Source organism: Boleophthalmus pectinirostris, unplaced genomic scaffold (assembly GCF_026225935.1).
Source record: "Boleophthalmus pectinirostris isolate CB_2022bp ecotype Guang Dong unplaced genomic scaffold, ASM2622593v1 HiC_scaffold_5, whole genome shotgun sequence".
NCBI classification, from domain to species: domain Eukaryota; kingdom Metazoa; phylum Chordata; class Actinopteri; order Gobiiformes; family Gobiidae; genus Boleophthalmus; species Boleophthalmus pectinirostris.
Genome location: NW_026571404.1, coordinates 8,533,338 through 8,560,946, shown reverse-complemented (window position 1 = coordinate 8,560,946; position 27,609 = coordinate 8,533,338). Strand labels below are relative to the sequence as shown.

The 27,609-nt window shown below is 39.9% G+C and overlaps 1 protein-coding gene across 1 annotated transcript in view; it reads left to right on the top strand.

The window, feature by feature from the left end:
- LOC110175780 (gamma-aminobutyric acid receptor subunit pi) overlaps positions 1-27,609 on the top strand; it is a 192,009-nt gene that overhangs the window by 117,467 nt on the left and 46,933 nt on the right. Inside the window, 2 exon segments of the mRNA XM_055162938.1 lie at positions 12,720-12,832; positions 26,607-26,674. Coding sequence (XP_055018913.1) covers positions 12,720-12,832; positions 26,607-26,674 — 181 coding nt within the window.

Below are 27,609 nucleotides of genomic sequence, written 5' to 3'. Positions count from 1 at the left end.
TTTCAGGTGGTTTTGTGTTACTGTGTGGACATTGGAAGACTTTGATTGCAGACACAGAAATGACGTGTCTGGACGCAGATCGTTTCCGATCCAGTGATGTGGTGATACGTGGATTCGTTTTAGTGTAAACGGGGTCTAAGAGAAGAACTCAGCCTAAATTTGCAGTGTTTGTGAATGAAACAAAACACAACTCCAGGTCTGTTTTTGATGAGGAAACAGCATTATAACATAGATCAGAAAAAAACGTAATATGGGCTTTTAAACAATCCCGTCCCTCCTCATGGAAACAACATGGCTGCTGCTTCACCATGGCAACAGTGGAGTCTGTCTAAGCTGATTTGACACAGTCAGGTGAGACAAGTCCTACCTCTCCTCCTCCTCTTCCTCCTCTCTGCTCTCGGGGAAAGACAATGGAAATCTATGTGGCAAATGTAATATTCTTATACAGTGAAGCAGATGTTTAAGTAAGCAGGAAAAATCAGGCGTTTGATGTGTGTCATTTTGATTCTCACTGCGTTTTGGTTCGAGTTTTGATCTAAAAATAGGGAACAGAGAGGACTGTGTTGTGACAAGCAGTGTCAAAATAAGGCATTTTTCTGCTGGTTTTCTCAGCTTCAAAGTGGGTGCCTGAAATGGAGCCTGTGATCAGAACAGTCTTTTAAAAAAACTTGTAACAAAGGATCTAACAGGGCTGGATTGCGCGGTTGTGTTGTGCTTAAAGTTATATCCTCAGTAAAGACTGTGAAGAAATGAAAGCAGTAAAACATGAAATACGATGTGATTTTGTGTCAGTCAGAGTCTAACTACAGGTAGACCAACAGAAAATGATGCACAATAGGCAGAAATCTGGAAAGAATGGGAGATTTTTTTTTTTTTGGGGTACTACACGGTACGTCATAATGATAAAGTGTACCTCACAAAGACACATATTATGCACTATCTGTATACTTATTGAATTATAAGTATACTTTTGAGTACCTTTGCTTTGGCATTGCATGTTGGAGAACTTCAAATAATGCAAAAAGTGCAAAATGAATGCAATTTGAACTTTTGAACAAGCCGGAAAACTATTCATGAACTTAAAAACTGCCTGTGGATTTCTACCTGTGACGTAACAATCCAGGGAAAATTTAAACGGAGTGAATTCTGATCTCTCATTCATTAACAGAATTAGTGTGAATGAACCTAAATACAACAGCAGCTATGTTTTGGGGGACAATGTTAAACTTTAAAAGCTCAGAGAATGCAATTTTGTACATTATGGCTACGTTCAGACTGAGTTTAAAGCTCAATTCAGATTTTTTGTGAAATCCAAATTTATGGTTCAAAAGACTTGAAAAGATCAGCTTTGTCAATAGACGCATCCCACTGGGAAAACAAACATGGCGGTTTGATGCTCACGTTTTTGGAAAATCCTTCCCAGTATGAATTAGGCAATGACCGGAAGTCTGAGATTCTTGATGCGTGTAAATGTGGAGACACTGGTTTGGTTGTCTTTTAAAAACACAAATGTTTATTAGTTTTGTAATGTCACTGTCCTTGTCCATGAGTCTGGAAGAAAGATGATGATGATGATGATGTAATTAATTAATTGTAATGAAGGCGTTAATGTCCCACCCCTTGTTATTTTGCATTTTTGTTATTACTAACTCTCAGTCACTCTTATTAAACTTTTTTTCATCATGCTCTATTAAGATGAATTAGGTTGTAGTTTAGGGTGACCAAACGTCCGTTTTTCCCCAGACATGTCCGTATTTTGCTTCCTGTTCTGGGCGTCCGGGTTTTTTTTTTTTTTTTTTTAAAGTGATGCAAATGTCTGGGTTTTCATTACCGTTCATTGGGGGCATTAAACTGAGCGTCTCTCGTAGCATCTGTGACTCAGAAGGAGCGAGACACAAACAGTCGGTCAGTCTGCAACATGCCGAAGCGCAAATATGCATTTAACAATGACTTGTACAAGAAATTCTCCGTGTGAGGCCATGTGCACAGGTTGCGAGGTGAGAGTACAGTGGTCCCTCGTTTATTGCAGGGGTTACGTTCTAAAAATAACCCGCGATAGGTGAAATCCGCAAAGTAGACAAGGTTATATTTTACAATTATAATATATCTGTTTTAAGGCTGTAAAACCCCTCACCACACACTTTATACACTTTTCCCAGACATCCTTCCTTTGCATCCTTCGTAAAACGTTATTGCTGCTGTTGTCCTTTTGTTATTTTTCTCCTTCTTTATGTAACGAACTGAAGATTCATTTATTCCGTAATGGAGCCAACAGCGCAGAATCCTGCACGCGTCCATTTTTGGAGAGAGAGTACAGCACCGCACGCTTGCAGTACAACATCGCACCTGCCCGATAACCCGAGATTATATCAAACTATTGCGCTGCCTATGCCACGGAATGAACCAAGACTAAACCAGGACTAACCCAGGACTAACCTAGGACTGATTCCAGGACTGAAGAGGAGGACTAATCCAGGACTAAACGAGGACTAAAACAGGACTAAACCAGGACTTAACCAGAAGTCAAACAGGACTTAGTGTCAGGACGGGCTCGGAGGTGACCGCAGGAGAAAGGACCGGCTCAGCTCCGCACCTCACGGAGGTAAACGCGGCAATTGCCCGATCGTGCTTTGCGGACAAACTGCTCGGTTCTCTCTCTCAAGTCCAAGATTAGTCCTGGTTTAGACCTGGTTTAGTCCTGACCCACCCGTGTGTAAAAAAAAAAAAAAAAAAAACAAAAAAAAACAAAAAAAAAACAAAAAAAAAGAAAAAAAAAAAAAGAGAACGTGAAAGGTGAACCGTGATATAGCGAGGTACAACTGTAGCTCGATGTGATGTTGAGGCCCCACCTCCCACCCCCGGTAAGGTGTCCGGGTTTTCACAAATGGAAATATGGTCACCCTATTGTAGTTATTTTAAAATGCCCCCCCCCTCTCCTATAGATGCTGCCCATGTCCTTAGGCAAGACACTGAACCCTGCGTGCCCTCTTGAGTATTCCTGGTGTGTACTGTACATTCATAAATGCTTATTGTGCTCATGGTTGAAAAGTGCTGCTGATGTAAAGCTCTTTGATGGGAGCTGGTTTCAGAAGCTCTGGCTGAATGCAGTCGCTTTAGCATTCATGCAAATATAAGCATGTACAGATGAGCGCGTTATGGGCTGTGTGTCCCTGTTATGTGAAGTGGAGACAGAGTGACACCTGCGTAAACAAACCATAATGGACCCGTGCAGCATTTACCATGAATAAATCATAACTCCCTCTGTACTGTGTATATATGAATAGACTTAACATTTCCAATATTGTGTTTTCTGTAATTCTATCTATGCAGAAGTATATTTATAGTATCCTGTATAAATAAACATACTTCAGATCTGAACAAAATGTGTTGCTGTGTTCTTCGGCAAGACACTTAACCCACCCGCCCGGTGTGTGTGATCAATCATGTCAGAGGGGCAGATATTAGGCACAGTATAGTACAGATTACGTAATGGTCCATCTTCAAGGTGATCAAAGCGCTTTACAACAAGGAACCACCCATTCACAAACCAGTATACGCAGACACTGTGGGCAAGGTGGGTTAAGTGTCTTGCCCAAGGACACAACAGCAGCATTCATCTGTGGGAGCTGGAATCACACCAGCCAACCTGTGGGTCAGTGGATCTGACCGCTCAACCTGTGATGTTTATGTTGAGAGCTGGATTCAAACCGGCAACCTTCAGATCAGTGGGCGAATGCTCTACCGACTGAGCTACTGCCGCCCATCAGAGTAATCAGAGTACAATTTATAAGTAACTGTACTCAGTTACTGTTTCAGTGAGTGGTAACTGGATTACAGTTGCTTTATTGAAATAAATGGATTACACAGCAGTATTTTCCTGTGTACACATTTTGGGCTAAACCGGGACTAAACCAGGACTAAACCAGGACTAAACCAGGACTAAACCAGGACTACACCAGGTCTAAAACCAGGACTACACCAGGACTAAACCAGGACTAAACCAGGACTACACCAGGTCTAAAACCAGGACTACACCAGGACTAAACCAGGACTAAACCAGGACTACACCAGGACTAAACCAGGACTAAACCAGGACTACACCAGGACTAAACCAGGACTAAACCAGGCTGCTTCATTAGATATGGCATCCGTAATCATTCGTCTTTAGAAAGGACAGAGTATTTATTTGAATAGAGAAATTATTTGTTGAGAAAGAAGCTTGGCAGCAGGTTGGCTTAAGAACAAGGTTGGGACAAGGTAACAAATATGTCCAATCCAATCCACTTTACAGTATTTATATAAGACATTTTATAAAGATGACAGTTTCCAAAGTGCTGCACAGACAAATGAATGTAATAATGCAATAAAACCAGTAAATCATAAATACAGGGTTGCCACTCTTTTTTACTGACAAAATTGTAAAACTTTTCAATGACTTTTTCATGACCTAAAGTGAATTTTCCATAACTTTACAACACCTACTTGTGTAGAACTGATCAGACTTTTAGCTCTAAATATGAAATGTTAACCCTTTCCACTCACCTTATGGTTTGGAATTATAGTTTTTTTAACATTCAAAATCCTGTCAGTGCATTTATTGTCGTCTCTTTTGAACAAAAAGCTCAGACGTTCGGAAGTAATCATGATAGACGCTGCAGTTGTGTGAAAGAGATACTAAAATTCCATGACTTTTCCAAAACCTTCAGTGAATTTACAAAATTCTATGACTTTTTGAGGCCGGGAAAATGATATTTTTCATTTCCACGGATTTTCAAGGATTTCCGTGATAAATAAAAGTGTTAAAATGCATAAAGCTAAAAATGCAAAAAAAAAAAAAAAAAGAATGAATTAATAAAATGAGATAAAAGACACAGAGGACCACACAACTCACACAGTGTTAAAAGCCAGAGAGTAAAAGTGGGTCTTTTAGACTTAAAACACTCCACTGTGTCAGATCTTGTTGATCTGGTTTATGTTTAATATGTTTGTCATTACTGGGGGCCTGTCCACATGGAACAAAAACTTGAGTTGGACGTTTTCTTTGTCAGTTTAAACAAACAAAAGTGGAATGTTTTATTCACAATCGCTTCAGAAAGTCGTGTGATTATTTAACCTCAAATTGTCATTGCGTTGTGAATCGAAACTTGAAAGAACTCAGACAGTTTTGGCGATAGAGCTCCCCCTGCTGCTCCCCAATGAGAATACACTCAGAGAACAAACTAAAAAGCACTTACAAACATTTCAGAGCCAGAGAAGGAGCTGTCCCCTCTGGTTTTAAAGGTTGTATGGAGGATTTTTTTTTTGTTTCAAATTGTCAGTGAAAGTTTAAAATACCATTACAGAGATGCAGCAGCCTTATAATTATGATGACCAAAAAAAAAAAGAATGAAAATCTATCAACTGTGGACGTAGTGAGGCCAGATAAACATCAGCCAATAGAAAACGAGGCTGCCTCATTTTCTATTGGCTGTTAGGCTGTCAATCAAACTCCCTACGTTTCTAGTGTAACTGACTGGGGATTACGTGGTTTATACAGCGGTTTTTAGAGTCTTTTTTTAAACTGTCGCTTCCTCACAGTTTGCACAAAGTTTGTTGCGATGGCGGACGAGAATCCACGACCAGTTCGCCGCAAAATAAATCCATTTTTGAGGTCGCTGAAAGAAGAAGAGAAGGAGAAAAGGAGCGAAGACAAACTGAGGTGATTCTTGGAGATTCCTTCCAGCGATGGCGCGAATGAAGCTGACGAAGGGTCTAAAAACTGACGCTTCGGTTGCTAAATTACTTCTAGACGGGTCACTTCAACAGTAATTCTGAACACTCACTGGCTGTAAACAAGTGTGATTTCTAGAGTCAGGAGGCGGGAGGAGGTGTTTCTACTGAGGGAGCTGTGGATGAGGAAGGTGGTGTCACGCATGCACAACATTTGAAAAAGGACTGTCGATGTATTTCTTTTCCCTTAAAAAAATCCTCTATACAACCTTTAAGTCTCGTCTCAGGCGTCGAGAGCCGGATCTGCCCCTCAGACCTCAGGGAGCCTCAGTGCGGGGGTGTAAATAATTTGGTCCTGGTTGGATTTTTGCTCTGATAATTATAATTATACAACAGATTCCAAAGCAAATCTAACCTCACGTGTAAAATGCATGAGTGTTTCTGCTCTCCTGTTCTTCTGAAAGTGCGCCAGTGTTTCATTTGAATGTTTCAGCCTCTGCACACGGCTCGCTCCAGCTTCCTTCAGTCCCTCTTACATCAGGCACTTGCCCCTGGGCTCTCTCTCTCTCTCTCTCTCTCTGTCTCTTTCACCCTCTTCTCTCTCTCTTTACCTCCCTCTCTGTCCCTCACCTTTCCTCTCTCTCCCCCTTCTTTTATGCTCTCCCTCTTTAAATCTCTTTTCTCCTCCTGTCTTGCTTTCAATCTTCTCTCTCCCTCTCTCTCCTCTCGTCTTCCCTTTCCTCTCTACCTCCCTCTTACTCCTTCTCATCTCTTCTTTTCTCACTTCTCTCTCCCTCTACCTCCCATCTCTCTCTCTCTCGCTCTTTCTGTGCTCTCCTTCCTCTCCCTCTCTGTCTCCTTTTTCCCTCCTTTCTTGCTTTCAATCTTCCCTCTCCTCTCGTCTTTTAATTTCTCCATCTTTCTCTTTCCTCTCTTCTCATCCCTTCTTCTCCTCTCACCTCCCTCTCCCTCCCATTTCTCTCGTCTTTCTATGCTCTCCTTCCTCTCCCTCTCTGACTCTTTTCTCCTCCTGTCTTGCTTTCAATCTTCTCTCCTTCTCTCTCCCCTCTACCTCCCTCTTAGTCCTTCTCATCTCTTCTTTTCTCACCTCTCTCTGTCACTTCTCTCTCCCTCTACCTCCCATCTCTCTCTCTGTCTTTCTATTCTCCTTCTGTCTTGCTTTCAGTCTTCTCGCCTTTTCTCTCCTCTCGTCTTTTAACTTCTCCATCTCCTTCTCTTTCCTCTCTACCTCCCTCTCACTCCTTCTCATCTCTTCTTTTCTCGCCTTTCTCTACCTCTACCTCCCATCTTTCTCTGTCTTTCTTTGCTCTCCTTCCTCTCCCTCTTTAAGTCTCTTTTCTCCTTCTGTCTTGCTTTCAATCTTCTCTCCTTCCCTCTCCTCTCCCCCCATCTTGCTTCTTCTTATCTCTTCTTTTCTCACCTCTCATCTCTCTCTCCGTCTTTCTGTGCTCTCCTTCCTCTCCCTCTCTCCGTCTGTTTTCTCCTCCCGTTTTGCTTTCAATCTTCTCACCATCTCTCTCCTCTCGTCTTTTAACTTCTCCCTCTCCTCTTTCTTTTCTCACTTCTCTCCATCTCTTCTCCCTCTACCTCCCACCTCTCCGTCTTTCTATGCTCTCCTTCTTCTCCCTCTCAGCCTTTTTTCTCCTTCTGTCTTGCTTTCAATCTTCTCACCATCTCTCTAATCTCGTCTTTTAACTTCTCCCTCTCCTCTTTCTTTTCTCACTTCTCTCCATCTCTTCTCTACCTCCACCTCCCATCTCTCATTCTCTCCCTCTTTCCTCTCCTCTCGTCTTTTAACTTCTCCCTCTCCTTCTCTTTCCTCTCTACCTCCCTCTCACTCCTTCTCATCTCTTCTTTTCTCACCTCTCTCCGTCTCTTCTCTTCCTCTCTCCTCAGTCCCTTCTCTCCGTCTCATTTTTCTCTCGTCTTTTCACCTCTTCTCTCTCTTTCTCTCTTCCCGCTCCCGTCGCTCTTTCTTAAAACCCTCCCCCGTCTCTTTCTCCCTTTCTTTCTCTCCTTCTCTTCCCTCTTTTCACGGATTGCTCATATTTAAAGCCTGATTTACGCAAACACACAAACCACTGGGGAGACCGACCTGCAATGATGCTTCTCTATTCCCCAGACGCGACAATGCAATCATCTGCCTCCATTTCAGAGTGTGTGTGTGTGTGTGTGTGTGTGTGCGTGTCTCAAATGCGTCTTTAAGGGGCTGGATTTAAAGGCAAAGAGAAGATGAGCAGGGAGGAAGTATAGGGGATTTCAAGTGGTCATCTGTAAGTCAAACTGAACGTTATCAGAGACCGCAGCGTTACGTAATCTCCAGTAGGTTTGTTTCACGAGATTTCTCACCGTTCGTGCAAAAAAAAAAAAAAAAGAGCTTAAATCTATCAGAAAATGGCTTAAAATTAGTGAAATTATCTGTCCATGCTGCAAGATCATTCACCTGACAAGTTATCTTAAAATAAACTAGAATTAAACAGTCTCAGAACTAGTAATAAATCTGAAAAGGAGATAAATGACCTGATATAAGTTTGAAAATCTTCGCCAGATCAGAGAAATTTGCAGTGTGAGTTTCAGCTTTCTGTTATATGGTGCCATTTTGAGGACCGGTGACCATTCAAAAGATATAAAACCATATTAAAGAACTGCTAGATTTTTATTATATTGAAATCACAATTATTCAAACGATAATTTTTTTTGTTACAAGATGTATTTATTCAGAAATTTCCTCTCACAAAACAAAAAAACCCCCCCCCAAAAAACACTTAATTATAATAATTTATGCAAACTTTCAAACTGAAAATAAATATAGGCTACAAATATGTGCCTTAGAGCAGTTTTGCGATGTATAAAATATAAAATGAATAAAATATACTTTCAATATGAAATAAGGCATAGAAAAACATAAATGGATCCAAAATAAACTATATATACAGGAGGGATGGGCATTCGATAACATTTTCTTAATTGATCTTCGGGAGAATTAACAATCGATTTTTTATTAATCATTCATGTTTTCATCATCATTATTATTACTTTTACTAATCTGCGTAAATAAACTCAACTTTACAACATATAAACCATAAACACTCTAGAGCCCGTTTGAGATTATGATGTGTTCAATGCAGCTTTGACACATTTGTTTATGTTTTACAGAAATTAAACTTTAAATCACATGACTCATTTGAATAAACTTGAAGAGCTGAACCCCCCCCCAAAAAAAAACAAAACAAAAAACAAAAAAACAGCTCTTTCCTTGTGCGCTGATGCGGTTCAGCTTCTGTCGGACTAAAGGACTCGACTCAGTGGAATATGAGTGTTCTCTCTGTGACAGAGGGATGTTGATGATGATGATGGTGAGTGTGTTCTGTGTGTGTGTCGTGTTGGAGATGGTTCATGTTTTCAGAGATCAGACGTGTGCAGGTTTAGTGCAGCTCTTTATTTAACATCATTTCACTTTATTTATTTATGTTGGTCACTTTATTTATGTTGGCTTCTGTTGTGATGAAAAGACTGAAAACTGTTTGTCTGTTAGACGCATGTGACTCAACTTTATGTTGCAGTAACCGGGATACTGCGTTTACATGCACCATGACGAAACCGGGACACTCAAAAAACTCCGATCATACCCGGGACACAAACCTGGGACTGTGAGGCACAACTCCAGTGTTTGTGTCAGACGCAGCCTCCTCTCCTTACGCTACAAACAGCATCCTCCATTCGGTTTGTTGATTAAAAATGAACGTGATCGACAAAATTCTTAATGATCAATTATCAATTAGTCGACTAATCATGCCCATCCCTAATATCCAGCTATTCTATAATCTCTATATTTAAAAATAAATAAATAAATAAATATACTTGTTTATATCAAAATATCCTAAAATAAACTTTGTTAAGCTTTGAATAGTTTCAACTCGATTATATGAGTTTGGAGATCGTTTGACACATAAATCAAAATCACGATTAAACTTCAATTAATTGCACATTGGTAATTGTCATACCGCGTTACGCTTTGATTTGTTAATTGCAATGGGATTGATCCAAACTTCTCATAATTCTGAATGGATATTTTGGTGAATCTTTGGTGGAATTTGCTGTTTAATTGTCAGATTGCAGATTTGTTGACCTGGTTTATTTTTAATATCTTTGTCATTACTGGGGCCAATCCACATGGAACAAAAACTGAGCTGGACGTCTTCTCTGTCAGGATAAATAAACCAAATTCTAATGTTTTATTCACAATAGCTTCAGAAAATCGTGTGATTATTTAACCTCAAAGACCAGTGTTGTAATGGAAACTTGAAAGAACTAAGTCACTTTTGGCAGTAGAGCTCCCCCTGCAGCTCCCCTACGAGAATGCACTCAGAGAACAAACTAAAAGCGCTCACATAATCACTTACAAATATTTTATACATATTTAACCACCACAGAAACTCACAAAACCATGAAATGCTTAGTTCTGCTTTCAGCCTTAAGATTAATGTGGTTTGTGACACCAATTATACTTGAACATTCATCTATTGAGTCTTCTTTTTGTAGTACAGTTTTCCATTTTCTTATAACAATACAAAAATGCTGTATGAGCTTATTTACTTGAAATGTTTTGGTGGTCGGACCTTCATTAGAGGTGGGAGCTGACGAGTGTGACGTGTTATCAGCTCCTTTTTCATTCCCTCTCTATTTCTCTCTCACCTCTTCTTTCATTCTCTTCTCGCTTTTCTCTTGTCTCCCTCTTCCCCCTCTAATTTCCTCCCATCCTCTCTCTCCTCTCCCCCTTTTCCTCTCTTGTTCCCCCCTCTCTCCCTCTCTTCTCCCACCTTCCTTCTCTCTGAGCTTTGGAGATGAAGACAGACTATCTTATTTTTCAGACTATAAGTAGCTCCAGAGTATAAGTTGCACCAGCCAAAAAATGCATAATGAATAAGAAAAAAACAACAACATATAAATCTTACCGGACTATAGGTCGCACTTTTTGGGTGAAATTTATTTTATTACATCAGACCAGGAACTGACATTTCATCTTCAAAGTCAAGTTCTAGTAATAACAATAGAACAGAGAACAACAGACTGTTAATGTCACATATGAACAGTTCTTCAGATAAACTATAGCAAGTTTAACAAACTCTCCATCTCACTCCAAATCACTAAATCCATTGAATTCTTCATCCTCGGTGTCACTTCTGAGCAACTCCATGACCTCCGGAGGTAAACAGAGCGCTGCTTCCTCTGTGTAGCTGTTGTCAGACTCAGCATCAGTTCCAGTTAGAATTATTCCGGTCTTTATCCCGACAGGATGGTTTCATTTGTCACTGAATTCCAGGCTTTGTTGATTCATCCAGTGACTTCCAGGAAAGTTTCATGGTGCATCCTCAATCCGTGTATCATTCGTTCATTAGTTTTTCAATATAAAACCAAAAATAAGAAAACGAAAAAACAGCAGTTTTCTTCACTATTTGTCTCCAAAACCAAAATGAAAAAAAAACATAACGATTCGTTTTTTCAGTTTTCAATTTTGTGTTTAAATGAAGAATGGAAAAAACGGATAACGGCCGTTTTTTTGTTTACGTGACTTCCGTGACTGCGATGCCGGACTTTTGCACCGCACCCGGTCTCAGTCCCGCTCTGGTCCTGGTCTGGTCTCAGACCTGGATCAGTCCTGGTTCAGTCCGTACGCGATGCAAAAGTTCGGCATCGCAGTCACGGAAGTCACGTAAACGAAAAAACGGCCGTTATCCGTTTTTTCCATTCTTTATTTAAACACAAAATCGAAAACTGAAAAAACGAAGAAAACTGTTCTTTTTTCGTTTTCTTATTTTTGGTTTTATATTGAAAAACGAATACATACATACATACATACATACACAATACACGGATTATCCTCCTGGTGTCACAGGTTTCTCGCTCACTCTAAACTTTCTTTCTGCTGCTCGATTACTGTTTTCGGCTGCAGATTTCGCTTCTTGCAGCTTGTAAGTAAGTAAGTCTTTATTTATATAGCGCTTTTCACAGACATTTTCTGTCCCCAAAGACGCTTTACAGAGCATTTTTCAGCATTATTCATTTAGCATTCATTCATTCTATCATTCATCTATACCCTGGTGATGGTAAGCTACGGTTGTAGCCACAGCTGCCCTGGGGCACATTGACAGAAATGCGGGTGCCATGCCAATCGGCGTCATCGGTCCCTCCGACCACCACCATCACACACACACACACACACACACCACTTTCATACTAAGGCAATGTGGATGAAGTGTCTTGCCTAAGGACACAATGATTGAATTGATTGTATTTAACTGACCTTGATTATCAACTGTTCTTGGAGACCTGTAGCATGTTTTGGGTTGTAATCTGCAAAATATGATTTTCTTTTTGGGGGCATTTGTGTTCAGTCTTCTCAGTTCTTTTCAGTCTTTTTTTAAGTTTGTTTAAAGTTAAAATTTTCAGTGGTACAGAAGTAATGGTGCGATCGACTGACATGATACAGACAGGACAGAGGCTCTTTCTGCAGGAGACATGCGCAGTAGAGCCAGGTGACAGTGGTACAGGAGGAACAGGAGCAGCAGATACTGACACACAAGACTAGAGCGCCCTCTCGCGGCTGTCAGTGTGAACATTTTAAGTCCCACCTGAGTATAAGTCGTAGGACCACGCAAACCATGAAAACAAGTGTGACTTATAGTTTGAAAAATACAGTAATAATAAAGAGTTACTCAAACATGTGTGAATGAAACACAACACAACTCCAGGTCTGTTTGTGATGAGATAACAACATTATAACATGGCTTAAAGCTCTCAAGAGTCCATTTTGCGTCATATAAGACCTTTAAATATAATAAGCCTAAACAATTGTGACGTCGGCTGTGACCTGTAATTCACCCCCGTATCTCAGAACCACAATGGTCTCCACTCGTCTTTTGTTCCGTGTACAAATCTGCATGTCAAATCCTGATTACGACTTCATTCTTGTCTTTGTGTATTGTCAGGTTGTTGGAGAGCTCGATGCTGAACGCAGAAGTGAAAGAGGGCGAGATCCTGCCTCCCACCATCCAGAGACTCATGAAAGGATACAACAAGTACCTGAGGCCCTTCTTTGACAGTAAGAAATCTGCACACAAATGATACTCATTCAGCTCTCTCTATCTCCCTCCTTATGTCTTCCTCTCTCTCCTCACCGTTTCTCTCTCTTTCTCTTCTCATCGTTTATCTCCTCCTCTACCTCCATCCTTCTCTCTTCCTTTCCACTTTATATCTCTCTATATCGCCCTTCTTCTGTTGTCCTCTCTCTCCACTGTTGGGGAGTAACAGATTACATGTACCGGAGTTACGTAATCAATGTACAAATTATGAGTAACTGTATTCAGTTACAGTTACTGTTTTAATGAGAGGTAATTGGATTACAGTTACTTTGTTGAAATAAATGGATTACACGGCGGTATTTTCCTGTTTTCACATTTTGGGCTATATCCCCCCTTTTTTTTTTTTTTTTTTTTTTCAGTAATTCCACTCATTGCTGGAAACTAAACCAGGTATAAATTAGATCTAAACCAGGTCTAAACCAGGTCTAAACCAGGTCTAAACAAGGTCTAAACCAGGTCTAAACCAGGTCTGAACAAGGACTAAACCAGGACTAACCAGGTCTAAGGTCTAAACAGGTCTAAACCAGGTCTAAACCAGGACTAAACCAGGACTAACCAGGTCTAAACCAGGTCTAAAACTAGGTCTAAACCAGGTCTAAAACTAGGTCTAAACCAGGACTAAACCAGGACTATCCCAGGTCTAAACCAGGACTAAACCAGGACTATCCCAGGTCTAAACCAGGTCTAAGACTAGGTCTAAACCAGGTCTAAAACTAGGTCTAAACCAGGACTAAACAAGGACTAAATCAGGTCTAAACCAGGTCTAAACCAGGTCTAAAACCAGGACTAAAACAAGACTAAACCAGGTCTAAAGCAGGACTAGACAAGGACTAAACCAGCAGGTCTAAACCAGGTCTAAACCAGGTCTAAACCAGGTCTAAAACCAGGTCTAAAACAGGATTTAACAGGACTAAATCATGCTGCGCGGACGTGTCTCCTCCTCTTCTATCAATAATATTTTTAATTTTTTTACTTTTTATTTTCTTTTAGCAGACAAAACATCTTATGTTACGATATCCTCGTCTTTGCTTCTCTACAGCAAATCAAGTAATCCAAAGTATTCAGATTACGGTACTCACTTTAAGTAACCTAATGGATTCCGTTATAAATTACATTCTGGTGTATGTAATCTGTAATCTGTAGGGGATTACACTTTAAAAGTAACTTTCCCAACACTGTCTCTCTCTTGTTCTAGCTCTCATTATCTCCTCTCCTCTCTCATTCCCTCTCTCCTATCCACTTTTTTCTCTCTTTGCCCTCTCTGCCTCTTCTCACTCCTCCTTTTTTGTCACTTCTCTTGCTCTTGGCTTCTTTTCTTTCTCATTTATTACCTCCTACTCTTTTCTCTCTTAACTCTTATTCTCATTCTCTTTTCTCTTATCCCTTTACTCCTCCTCTCTTCTCTTTCACTTCCGTGTCCTCTGTTTGGCTGTAAGAATCAGCACACACATGTGACAGGAGACAAAGTCGAGAGACGTGTTTGACAGAGAAACACCTGGACCCCCCCCCACACTCTCGTCCCTATAGAATAATATGTGCTGACAGCAGAGTCACTTTGAAGTGTACTGCATACGTGCATCAAAACAAAGGGAGCTTTCTGTAGCATAAGCGATATGGGTGAGTATAAAGCTTTACAGAAAGTCCATGTTCATAGCCAGATATAGATCCAATCATTATGGCTCTATTTTATGTGTCGCTGACAAATGTCATGTTTTATTAAAAGAAACTATTGCTAACTAAAGTGTGGATCAGGCTGAATTTTTCAGTTCGAGCCCGGCCCGTGTCCAACAGAGCAGTGATTGAATCCGACTCAAGCCCGATAGGCATTAAGATACTTGTGTCCAAACCTGACTGAACCCGACACAATAAAAATTGCCTACTAATGCACGTAGGATATTGTTTGTGTGGCCTCTAACGGACACAAAGATGCAAAATACGAACTTGAGATATAAAGAAAATGATGAGAAACTTTATTACTCACCTCTTGTAAAGTTTTAAATTTAAAGAGGAGCATCTCATCCATATTATCCATAGAAATGATTTTCCTCATATAATGACATCCAGTCCACAAAACAGAGCTACTAATGCAGTTTGAAGCATTCAACGTAAAAAGGCAGGAGTAGTTCCTCAACTGTGTCTGTTTACATCCACACAGCGCACGGATCAAGGTGAGACTGCAGATTCGTGATAGTGATTCTACTTCCTGTGGATTGTTTTTCTACAATTTTTTATGTTTTAAAAATCATGTATCTGAAGTATTTTCTGCCTGTTTTGAGACTATTTAACATTTTGAGACTGGATGATTAGCCAGGCTGCCTTCGCTCAGTTTCATTTCTCTCCAGTGACTAAGTCAGGAATCAGAATACACTAGATGGTTTCCAAGAAACCCGGAAGTTGTAGACCACGCACCAGCCAATCAGCGAAGAGCTGTGAAGCCATGACGTCAAACTCAAGCATCTGTCTGTGTCCTTTTTGTGGAATAACACAACAGTAAACAAAGCGTCGAGATGGATGTAGACGAAGACATACATTCTGTGTTGGCAACGATTCCCGAGATCGAGGATTTAAATTCATTAATAAGAATGTTTGGTGAATTGTAGGGGAAAGACGTTATTGCCCTTCTTCCTACGGGATTTGGGAAAAGCTTAATGTACCAGTGTTAGGCATATTCTATCAAAAATGACTAAAATCATAAAATGTATTCCCTTTCCAATACAATCCTAATACAGAGCTCTGGGTCAAATCGCTGCCCCTGACGGCCTACATCTACACAGGACTTGAATCAGGCGATCTCAACGCCTGTGTTTCCCTCAACCCAGAGATATAAAACAACACTATGAATATGCAAATAATATGTTGAGCAGGTTCACGCCTTGGATCCTCCTTCAAGCTTCTTCGCATTTCTTCTTTGGAGGAAGTGACAATCCCCACCAAACCATTTGTAAATCACTGCCAAGTCAGTTTAGATAAGGCAGCCCGGGTTATCTCCACAGCCTCGGTTCTGCAAAGGAATTTCCTTAAAAGCACATTATGTATGACACACAGTAGTACCTTTCAACATTTATACGATTTCAGTGTTTAAGCTTCAACTCAATGTGTATCTTCATTAAACAATATTCAAACAAATATTAAATTAAAAAAGTACCTGCCTATCATCGAGCAAACGAATCCTAATGCTGCGAGGTCAGACAGTTTTCACAAAATGAAACTGGCTGATGAATCAGGCTACTGAAAATAAATAAATAAATACAAAATAAAAACTGCTCGGCTAAATATAAAACTCCTAATAGGCGAGTTTCATTGTTGACAAAAGCGCGCGTTGCATGCTGGGTATTATTTTGGTCGGCGGCAATAAACACTAATTCAACATGACGGACGGAGCGAGAAAGCACGTAAAGGGTATTGATCCCGGTTATTTATCCACTCTAACGGCAGAGGACTGAAGACGATTTGACCAGAAATTGGTCATAAGCATCAATGGACGCCAAATCACCCTTTTCAACCCCGACAAAAGGTGGACCAAACCAAATTTCTGGTCAGAATCACCAACTACCTGGACAAATATTCACTTGGGCGATATCCACAATGACTTGGTGGAAACTCCTGGGCCATTCACAGCAGAAAAGATGAAAACCTCCAAGAGTCTCGATGCGTCGTTGAACTTGTTGGAGTCCACGGTTTGTTAGGATCTTCTACGTTTGCTCTGCGAATGTTTGAAAGCCGTTTAATTCACCGTTAGCGGTTCTTTTCACTCGGAATACGAAAAAGACATTTTCCTTCTTCCGTGCTTCTATTTGTGCATCCGATAATGCAGCAGGAATTTACCATTATCGGGGATAAATATGTGAGGTTACGCACTTTGTTTGACCGCTATCGTGTTTCTTGCCTCCGACCAAAATATTTCCCAGCATGCAACGCGGGCTTTTAATAACAATGAATTTAGCTGAAACTCGCCTATATCTTAAGAACCATAATAGCACAAAGGAAACTTTTTGCAGCACAAACGACTGATTAGTTTTTGTGTACGTTTGCGTTTGATGAGGGGGCCAAATTCACGCAAGTCAAATGCAGGGGACAAATTTCCCTACAGGGTCAGTAAACTGAACCTTAAAAAGTAAACAGACTTAAAATACATTCTCCATAAAGTTTTATATTTTAACAAGCTCTCATTTAGTTGTTATTTTTCTATCAGATGGAGACTCTTAATTCCCTGTGAGTCCCATGAAACAGGTTTGTGAAGAGAGAAACATTACGTCACCCAAAACACTGCTGCCTTTATTCTTCAGAGCCAAATTCAACACAATAAGATTAGGTTTTGTTTACTTCACATTTTTCTTATCTGTAATAACAACTCCGAATTAACCGAGCCATCTACACAATGCTCCTCTCTTTCCTCTCATCGTCTTGTTTTGGTGGTGAAGCCTGCAGACGCAATCACTCACAAAGACTTTAATTAAGTTTCAATCTGGTCTTAGCAATTTTCACTTCGCCTTTTGCTTGGGCTTTCTCGTTTAGAGTTTTAGGGCAAAGTTAGGGAAGAAATTGGTGGAGAAATTGGTTGCTTGTATGAGTACGTAAATCATATGTGTGATTTATGATGTAGAAAAAAAATATAGCAAAAATACTGTACTACAAACCTCATGTCTAACAAAATCTAACTTGCATTCAGCTTGTTCGCTTAACAGCTACGAATTTGTGGATCTTAATGACTATGGTAAAGTAACAATGATTTTCAGGGTTTAAAAAAGCACATTACTTGTCAATTAGACTAAGTTCAACTTAAATGAGACGAGTAACTTCAACAGTGACCTATTATTGACAAGAGTCCAGCTCCATTTCCCAGTCTGTTCCGGTCCACCTTTTGCTGCCTCCCTGTTTTTCCTACAGCCGCCACTCATTCCTGAATCCTCCCAGGGCATCTCTATATCCTCCGTCTGTTCATTCAGTCTTTGCCAGATTACACCTGTACTCTTGTTTTGTTTCTTCCAGCACTTTTTGAGCCGTAAGTGCAGGGTACTTGGTTGAGTTGACATGGAATGACTGAGCTTTATTATTTTATTGTTTCACATGTTACGATGTGTTTTGACCTTAAGCTGAACCAAAGTTTTGCTGCGTTTTTTTCAAAGACGAATAAATATTCAAGTCCTTGTGTACCTGATGCAAATATAAATTAGACAGGTTGGCGTCACCTAGTGTCTCCGCTCAATTTCATTTCTCTCCAGCGACTAGGTCAGGAATCAGAATACACTAGAGGGTTCGCAAAAACTGTAGACTGCGCACCGGCCAATTAGCGAAGAGTTGTAAAGCCACGATGTCAAACTCAAGCGTCTGTCTGGGTCCCTTTTGTGGTACAACACAACAGTAAACAAAACGGTCGAGATGGATGTAGACGAAGACAGACATTCTGTGTTGGCAACGATTCCCGAGATCAAGGATTTAAAGTTGGGACAAAGAGAATGTTTGGTGAATTTTATCAAGGGGAAAGATGTTACTGTCTTTCTTCCTAAGGGATTTGGGAAAAACTTAATATTCCATTTAGCCCCATTAGCGGCGCATTACATACATCATGACCAAATAGCAGCGATTGGCTAAATAAAAAAATAGTACCCTCCTACTGTTGAGCGAAGAAATTCTAATTCTGTGAGGTCAGATGGTTTCCACGAAATGAAACCGGCTGATGAATCAGGCTAGATCTAAATGGCATTATTGTAGAATAGAACCTGTTTTTACTCTAACTTGTGTAGATAAGTAACATTTATTTGCTCAGTTCAAGGTAATCGGTTTCCATGGTTTTATCATGTAAGATGAACTTACTCTTCAAGTAAAGGTTACTACATATTTCAGATTTGAGGAATTGACTGATTAGTTGGCACAGCTTCACATGAGTTATATGAATGAAAATTAAAGTATATTTAACTTGCTGTGCCTAGTTAGATGAAAGAGGAATTTACCGTACACTACACTGAGGCCTGGACGTCTCCCTCGGGAGGTGTTCCGGGCATGTCCCACCGGGAGGAGGCCTCGGGAAGACTCAAGACACTTTGGAGGGACTAAGTCTCTCGGCTGGCCTGGGAACGACTTGGGGTCCCTCCTGGAGGAGCTGGAGGACATGTTTGGGGTGAAGGAAGTCTGGGAGTCCCTGCTTAGACTGCTGCCCCCGCAATCCAGCCCCGGATAAGCGGAAGAAAATGGATGGGCAGATGGATGGATACACTGAGGAATTACTACTTGTAAACTCAGCTTTAGATTCACAGTCACTTTAGTCAGATTTTCTAGGCAATCGGTTTCCTAGATTTTTTCAAGTAACACCTACTTATTAGATTTGACAGCGTATGTTGCACCTTGTGATGTCATGAAGTGGTAGTTTTCGAGTGAACAGCTCCTATTACCTTTAGTTCAGAAGAGATCGGCAATTCCAGGGCTAAAATCATCCATATGAGTCTAGTGAAGGTGTATGGAGTTTAAAAACACAGTGGAGCACTTCTTGTATTACTACTTGACACGACTTTGTATGAATATGTAAATGTGTGTGATTCGTGCTGATAGAAATACCAGTGTAGAGTCAGTCTTTCATTAGTCTGCCCAAGGGAAAGCTACAGAGATGAACATGGGCCCAATATATCCTGACATTTAAAATCATATATAAAGCCAACGGAGGATTTATTGATTAAAACTTGGGCTCAGAAGTGGTTAGAACACCTGCCTTTGTGCAATGAAAAAGGTTGTGAGTTCAGTCCGTTTTTAATAAAATTGCACTGCTCTTCAAATGAGTTTTCAAACATCCTGCTTTTCCTCTTATACTTGAGTAATCTACTTTACAATATTACTCTTACTTCAGGGAAAGTTTTACCACTGTGAGTGACAAAAGAAGATTTTAGTTTTGTGTTTTTGCATCACAAAAACAGCGGCACCGGGGAGCAGTGGTACGAACCCCAAGCGTGCTACTGTACACAGAGCCAATTGCTGAAACTATATTGCCAAGTTAAGAAAGTTACTGGGAATGATAAACCAAACAAAAAAAGTAGCAAGAAAGTTCGAATTTCTGTGAGTTTTCAAAAACCCACCACTTCACTTTTTAAAATTTTAATTACAAAGTTTTTCTGCCATGCTTATGTCCTCTTTGGGATCACTTTGTAGACTTTGAAAGCGACTGAAAGCCTATAAGCAATAATGTAATGAGAAAGAGCTCCAGTTCACTTCACCGACTCCAAGTGCATTTGACAGATTCATATATTTTTCTAATTACTACTGAGAGCGTAAATCGATCTTTATCATCATTTTACACCAGTCAAGTGTCAGTTTGTGAAGAAAAGTACAAAACAAAAGGTACAAGAATAACAGAAAGTAGTGCTGTGATCAATTCCTTCCAAAAATGCAGAGACATTTTTCGCACAAAGAAGACATTTTTCTGACAGTTTAACAAAATAAAGGCGTTGTCATTCATTTTTATTAGTTTAGAGGTTTCCCGTTACACAAAACTGATTCTTGTGAGCTTTAAACGTTGTTAGAAAATAACAAACAGACCTGGAGTTATGTTTTGTTTCATTCACACATTATTAGATCTCCAAAGCTCAGAATGTTCTGTTCCACTTTTTGAAGTCAAGAAGTAGTGGTAGGTTTCAAGTCAACAGCTCCTTTTACCAGGTCTGAAATTATCCAAATAATTCTAGTGAAGGTTGTATGGATGTCATGTGGTAATACATGAAGAGCTCCACTATGTTTTTAAACTCCATACACCTTCACTAGAATCATTTGGATAATTTATAGAGGTACACGAGAATCCGCTTGATTTCATTTCTCTCCAGCGACTAGACGCTTTGCAAGAACCCTGGAAGTTGTAAACCGCTCACTGGCCAATCAGTGAAGAGCTGTGAAGAAATGACGTCAAACTCAAGCGTCTGTCTCGGTCCCTTTTGTGGTACAGCAACAACAGTAAACAAAGCGGTCGAGATGGATGTAGACGAAGACAGACATTCTGTGTTCGCAACGATTCCTGAGATCGAGGATTTAAAGCTGGAACAAAGAGAATGTTTGGTGAATTTCATCAAGGGGAAAGAAGTTATTGCCCTTCTTCCTTTTTTTTGGATTTGGTGCATTACATACGTCACAACCAAACAGCAGCGATTGGTTAAATAAAAAAAAGTACCCGCCTACCGTCAAGCGAACGAATCCTAATGCTGCGAGGTCAAACGGTCGTAGTAGTGGCAGTTTTCAAGTTAACAACTACTGTTTACCAGGTCTGAAAATTACCCAGATGATTCTAGTGAAGGTGTATGGATGTCATGTGGTAATACATGGAAGAGCTCCACTGTGTTTTTAAACTCCATACACCTTCACTAGAATAATTTGGATAATTTCTAGGGGTGTAACTGTCCACAAAAATCACAGTTCTGTATGTACTTTGGTTTTGAGGTCATGGTTCAGTTCATTTTCGGTGCAGTATGGGAACAAAATGAAAAACCATTTCTGTGTTTATACATTTTTATTTATTTATTTTTTAATAGGGACATAGCATATTAATGAACATCTACAACACTGCAGTGTAAATATGCCAGATTATAGGAAAAATGCTATTTTCCATCTGTAGTCCCTCGGCAGGTAACACCACAAATTTAACCACCAATTTGTTTTTAATATTATACACACAGGAAAATAAAATAAATGCAAAGTGCTGCTTGGTAATACCAGTAAGTTAAATAAAATATTCTTGTTCTCATGTATGAAATATTATAAAAAATGAATTCCTTGTAAACTGTAAAGAAAACATTTCAAAAAGTAAAAGCAGTAACAGTTCCAGGATGAATTTTTACTCAATCTTCATATTTTTGCGAGGATTCAAGTGGTTTGGAGGGACGTACTCAAGGCAAGGGGTCCGCTCTAAGTATAAAGCGCTGCGGGAAACACTGCCAACCCAATCACGGACGAGTTCCCGAGCCATTTGTGGTGAAATGTAAACACACAAATTGCGCAAAATCATCAACCGAACCAAATGTCCTGTACCAAAAAGGTTCAGCACGAATACATGTATCATTACACCCCTAATAATTTCAGCCCTGGAATTTTCAATCTCTACTAAACAAAAGGTAATATGTAGCTGTTAACTTGAAAACTACAACTACATGACATCACAAAGCAGAACAGAGCATTTTGAGCTTTGGAGATGCAGACAGACTAATAACACAGGATTACTCAAACATGTGTGAACGAAACAAAACACAACTCCGGCTGTGTTTCTGAGGAGGTAACAACATTCTAACGTGGCTTAAAGCTCACAAGAGTCCATTTTGCGTAATATATGACCTTTAATCATAAAAAGGAGTGAGCTCTTGTTTGGTTGACGTCAGTTCACGTGGGCTCGGCGTGCACAGCCTACACACGGCGCTGTATCTGCTCCATGACAGCGCCCCCATTCACCATGTTAGAAATGAACAGCGATAAGTGGGAGTGGGAGCAGGGATCAAATCGTAAAGTGCCAAAGTTTTCCTTCTTTCATTGTTTATCAAGAAGAACTAATTCCCCGAAGAAGCCTCAAAATCCAGTGCGGGGTCTGTCTTAGCATTTCAATACGACCTATAATAACCTCGTATTATGTAACTCTGTAGACTTTATTATACAAGCTCATGGTGTGCTCAAGTGATAGAAGAAACTATACGGCTGCTGACTGACACTTGATATGGGATTTAAAGAGTCTATATTATGCTAATTTCTGATCTATTGTGTGTTATAATGTTATTTCCACATCAAAAACAGACCTGGAGTTGTGTTTTGTTTCATTCACACATGTTTAACACACAAATCCTGCATATTTAGGCAGAGTTTTTCTCTCAAACTGAAAACACTCTGCCAACTTGTGATGTCACTGGTAATACAGGAAGTGCTCCACTGTGTTTTTAAACTCCATACACCTTCACTAGAATCATTTGGACAATTTCAGCCCTGGATTTGACAATCTCTACTGAACTAAAGGTAAAAGATAGCTATTAATTGTTGCTTCATGACTTTTTCTGTTTCAGCAGAGTACATTACAAACGTAAGGATTGGTACGTGTGCAAGTTTTGGACCATTTCTGGTGCTCAAAAGGAGTAGAATGAAGTTTAAAAAAACGTATTGTGTCCTACCCCAATTGTTTTACCTTAACACGTGGTTGAAACACATATACACACACATACGTACATACCGTAAATTCTGGACTATAAGCCGCTTCTTTTTTCTCACACTTTAAACACTGCGTCGAATAAAACAGTGCGGTTAATATATGGACGGATTCTTTGTTTGGCACTTTGTCCATTCATATATATGGTCTAAAACGCCGCTGTCTGTGCGGTTACACATTTAGGGTTCACATGAAGTTGCCACACGAGCTCAAGCACACTCAAATAGTTTATCGCCGTGTGATAAAATAAGTTATGATGCTAAATTAACATTAGTGAAGAGGATACGTGTTACCCGTGTGTGTAAAATGACGAGAAGAAACGTCTCAAACTTCAGTAGCCGGACGTCCACTCCTACCTGATTGATAGAACTAACCCCGCCCTCGAGAGAGTCTGAAATCTGCTGAAATCCTCCAAGACACTGACATGATACAGAAAGGACAGAGACTCTTTCTGCAGGAAACATGCACGGGGAGAGACGGGGGTGATGCGCCGAGGAAGATTCTCGTTTGATTGTGTTTTGAACAGTTATTTTGCGCATCATACACACAACCTCCTCATGGAAAACACACAAAGAAATGCAGATGATGCAGGTTTTAAGTTAACGGCGCTTGATGTGACTGTCGGAGAAGGAAATCTGAGTTTGGCATGAATGAGTCGATGGTGAGATTTTGGCGATGGCAGCGCGGCGAACTGACTCAACGCAAAAAGACGACAAAAACTTTTCAGAGGGGATAAAAGCAGACGGCCCAAACTTGAAAACATTCTTGAAGACGTGGACATCTGCGGATAATATTAATTGTATTTCTTTATAAAAGCAGTAAATATCATTGTTTTGATGAGCTGATAAGACTTTTAAGAGTTTATGTCATGACTAAGCAAAGAAAAAGTGAGGTCGCCTTACAAAAAATGTCATTAAAAAACACCTCTAAAATAAAAGTAATGCAGCTTTAGTCCATGCATGAGGTAAAATGATAAAATGTGTTTATTTTGTAATTCCAAATGAGCTTAAACAGGCTGGTCAGAGTCAAATAAAGGGTTGTATGTTGCCCGGGAGCTGGACAATGCCGAGGTCTGTTCCACAGTAAGACATTTAACATATCTATCTTTGATATGTTTAGTTACAGATGTTTAAACTGACAAAAAAATACTTGAAACACTTATTCTTATTGTGAGCGGGGTTGCTGGGTCGCCTCTCCACAGATCTGACCTGTGACATGGAGATACTGTAGCTTGCCGTGTTTAAAGCCAGACCTTGAAATATTCCAAGCAAAGTAACAACACCTCAACCAGTAATTTATTGTAAAATAGTTGCATATCATTATAAGTTTCTGCCTGATTGCTCGTTCAGAGGTTGTCTTCTTGACCAAACAGCTTAAAACCAAAGCTGTAAAGACACATTTAATTATCCGTCAACGAGCTTGGACAAAAGCACACAAAATCCAGTCTGGGAGCAAAGCTGTTTACTCAGAAGGAGTTTAAGAAGTGGAGAGACAAGCACGAGTATCTGAAAGGCCAAAGGGAAAAGTCACAAAACCGATCAAGCACAAAATGACCAGAGATGAAAAAGAAGGATAAAAACATTCAGAAACATTTAAAAAGAAATTCAGTCTAGACAGGAAATAAACAGTGGTGCAGCTAGTTTATAATTACACAGATGGACAAGATGTTTTATATTTAAACAAACTGAAACACTGAACAGAAGTTGGTACAGATAGAGTTTAGTACAACCAAGTACACATACTACCTGCAATGTAGTAAGAAGTCTCTGTCATCTATATAATACTGTATATGGTATGAAAAATAACTTTATATTTTAGTATGTATTTGCTATGATTGTATCTACAGCAACTTGCAGTGAGCAGCAAACACTAAAATCTATAACTAACACTGTTAAAAGTTGCTGGAATGTTCAGTAGTGTGAGATTAAACTTGTTTATTGCCGGACGTACACGGTGCGATATTTTTGATATTTTGATATTTTCAGCTCAAACTGTACGACCAGATCACAGGGTTTAAAAGTTCACAGCTCATGGAACTACTTCAACAGTGCAAAACCCTCACAAGAGGTGACTGGATTTTAAACAGGATTAATATTCTTGCAACCTTTGATTGAAAATCGGGAGCTGGTCGTGAGGTATTAATCGGTTCTCGTTATCCCAGGTTTACTACATGAAGCACAACTCATGGTTAAGCAAAAAATCATCCCAAAAACAGTCACACGAGTGAAAAATCATCTCAAAAACTGACAAAAATCACACAGTGTACGCCCGTCTTAACTTTAATTTATTCAGCTTGAAGTTTTTTCTTGGTGAAATATCATCTCACCTGCTTGTCTCTGTGGTAATAGAGAATAGAATAGTTTGTAATACCATTAACCATTATTGTGGAACATTCCAATCAAAGCAATAAGTAGCTCGGTTGAGTGTTTTTTCCACTGATCCGAAGTTTATTCGTTCGAATTCTGCTCTTGACATAAACATCATTGGTTCAGCGGTCAGATCCACTTACCCAAAGGCTGGGAGTGCCAATAGAATCCAGAATATTGATATTGAATTTGCTATAGCTCTAACACTTCACAGCAAGAAAGTTCCAGGTTCCACTCCTGGGTGACCCGGGCTTTTGTGTGTGGAGTTCAGATGTTTACCTCGTGTCGGAGTGGGTTTCCCCTGGACATTCTGGTTTCCCCCTTCAACCCAAAACATGCAGCATAGAAACATCACTAAACTAAGACCAAGTTTATCAAACGCTGATCTTGAAATGATTGTTCATTCATTATTAAATTTTTTTCTCTCTCTCTTTCTCTCTTTTCAATCTAACTCTTTTTACTTGTTTTAACGCTTCTAAAATTAACTGGCTGCAACTTGTACAAAACTCGGATGCAAGGTTTTTAACAGGAGCACCAATGTTATCTTCACTGCACTGGCTTCCTATTCAGTTGATTTTAAAATCTTGGTTTTAACTCACAGAGCTTTAAATGGACAGCTACCCCAGTACATCAGTGACTTACTGCGCCCCTACTCCTCAGGCCGCACCCTCTGGTCCTCAGGTCAGGGCCTCTTGATGGTCCCAGAGACTTGATTTAAAACTCGAGAGGATGTGTGCTTTCCAGGCTGTGGCTCCCAAATTATGGAATGCCCTGCCCCAGCTCTCTATGACACAGACTCTATAGACTCTTTTAAAACGCAGCTCAAGACACAGCTATTTAGAAAAGCTTTTAGATGACTCTGTAATAACCCTGCACTTGTATATGTTGTTCATTGCACTGTAAAGCATCGAACTGATTATTTTTTATCTGTGAAAGGTGCTATATAAGTAAAGGCTTACTTACTTACTTACTTACATAGGTCAAATCCTCCAGCTAAAGTAGTCCCAACCAAGACTAACAGAGATGGTTCCACGTGCACCAGACTGTGCGTCCACTTCTCTTGATCAAATGCAGGGGACAGATTTCCCTACGGGGACAATAAAGTGTAACCTTAACCTTAACCAAACACTGTATCACCAGAAGCGCTGCCGTTATACACCGTAATCCAATCTACTTCTTTCCCACTAATGTATTTTTTTCTTGCTTGTTTTCCAGACGGCCCTGTGACGGTGGGAATGAGCCTGGACATCGCCAGCATCGACACCATCTCAGAAATCAATATGGTACGCTCCCACTCCCCTTAACCCCACCTCGTGACCCCCCCATGACCGAGGGAATTCTGTTTAGCCTGCACAAACTCCACGCGAGGCCCTTCGCTGCATTCACAGCTCGTTTCTACAATAGGTGCAAATCCATTCCACGCTTTCATCCCATGTGACGCAACAGAGAGACATTTAGAATAAAAAACATGATCCTTGGACTTGAAACGCAGCATGGAAATACTTGCTGAGTTGAAGCATTGCGATGGATTATTTTTCCTTGAAGTGCACCTTAGCTCAGGGACCTGACGCTATCAATATCCAACAATGTAAAAATATGCCTACAGAGTAACAGGGTGCATGGGAAAAAGCTTGGTTGGCGCAAAAACACTTGTCTGTCAGCATTTTCTTAACATATTTTAAAATACAGCCCTAAACTAATTCATTGACCATTTAAACCTTTATTTCTTCAGTAGACACTTTTTGCTTTGCCTATAAAAATGTGTCAATGTGAGACTGGTTGGGATTGGTAACCGTATGTCCCAGGACATTTGAAGCTAAAACATTAACTCACAAGAACAAAGCGGATGACAGATCCAACACCAGAAACGTTACACAGTGCTCTTTCCAAATTAAGTTAACAAAACAAAATCTTTTGAATGGTGAAAAGTCCTCAAAAACGTGGGACCAGACTCTCAAACTGCAAAACTAACTTACCTATGAGTATGAATAAAGAAACCAAACTTAACCCAAGATACCACAGGAAGGTCACACTAATGAACACTACATATAGTTTTTCAATTGCCACGTTTACATGAGAGCTTTGATTGAATAAAAATAAATAAACTCTTCGGAATTAAACTTAATTCTGAAGAGTAAGTGGGTGGTTTATTCCAATTTTAAAGCCGGACGTTGATTCTTCTTAAAAATAACTCCAGTCATTCAGTGCATGCTCGTTG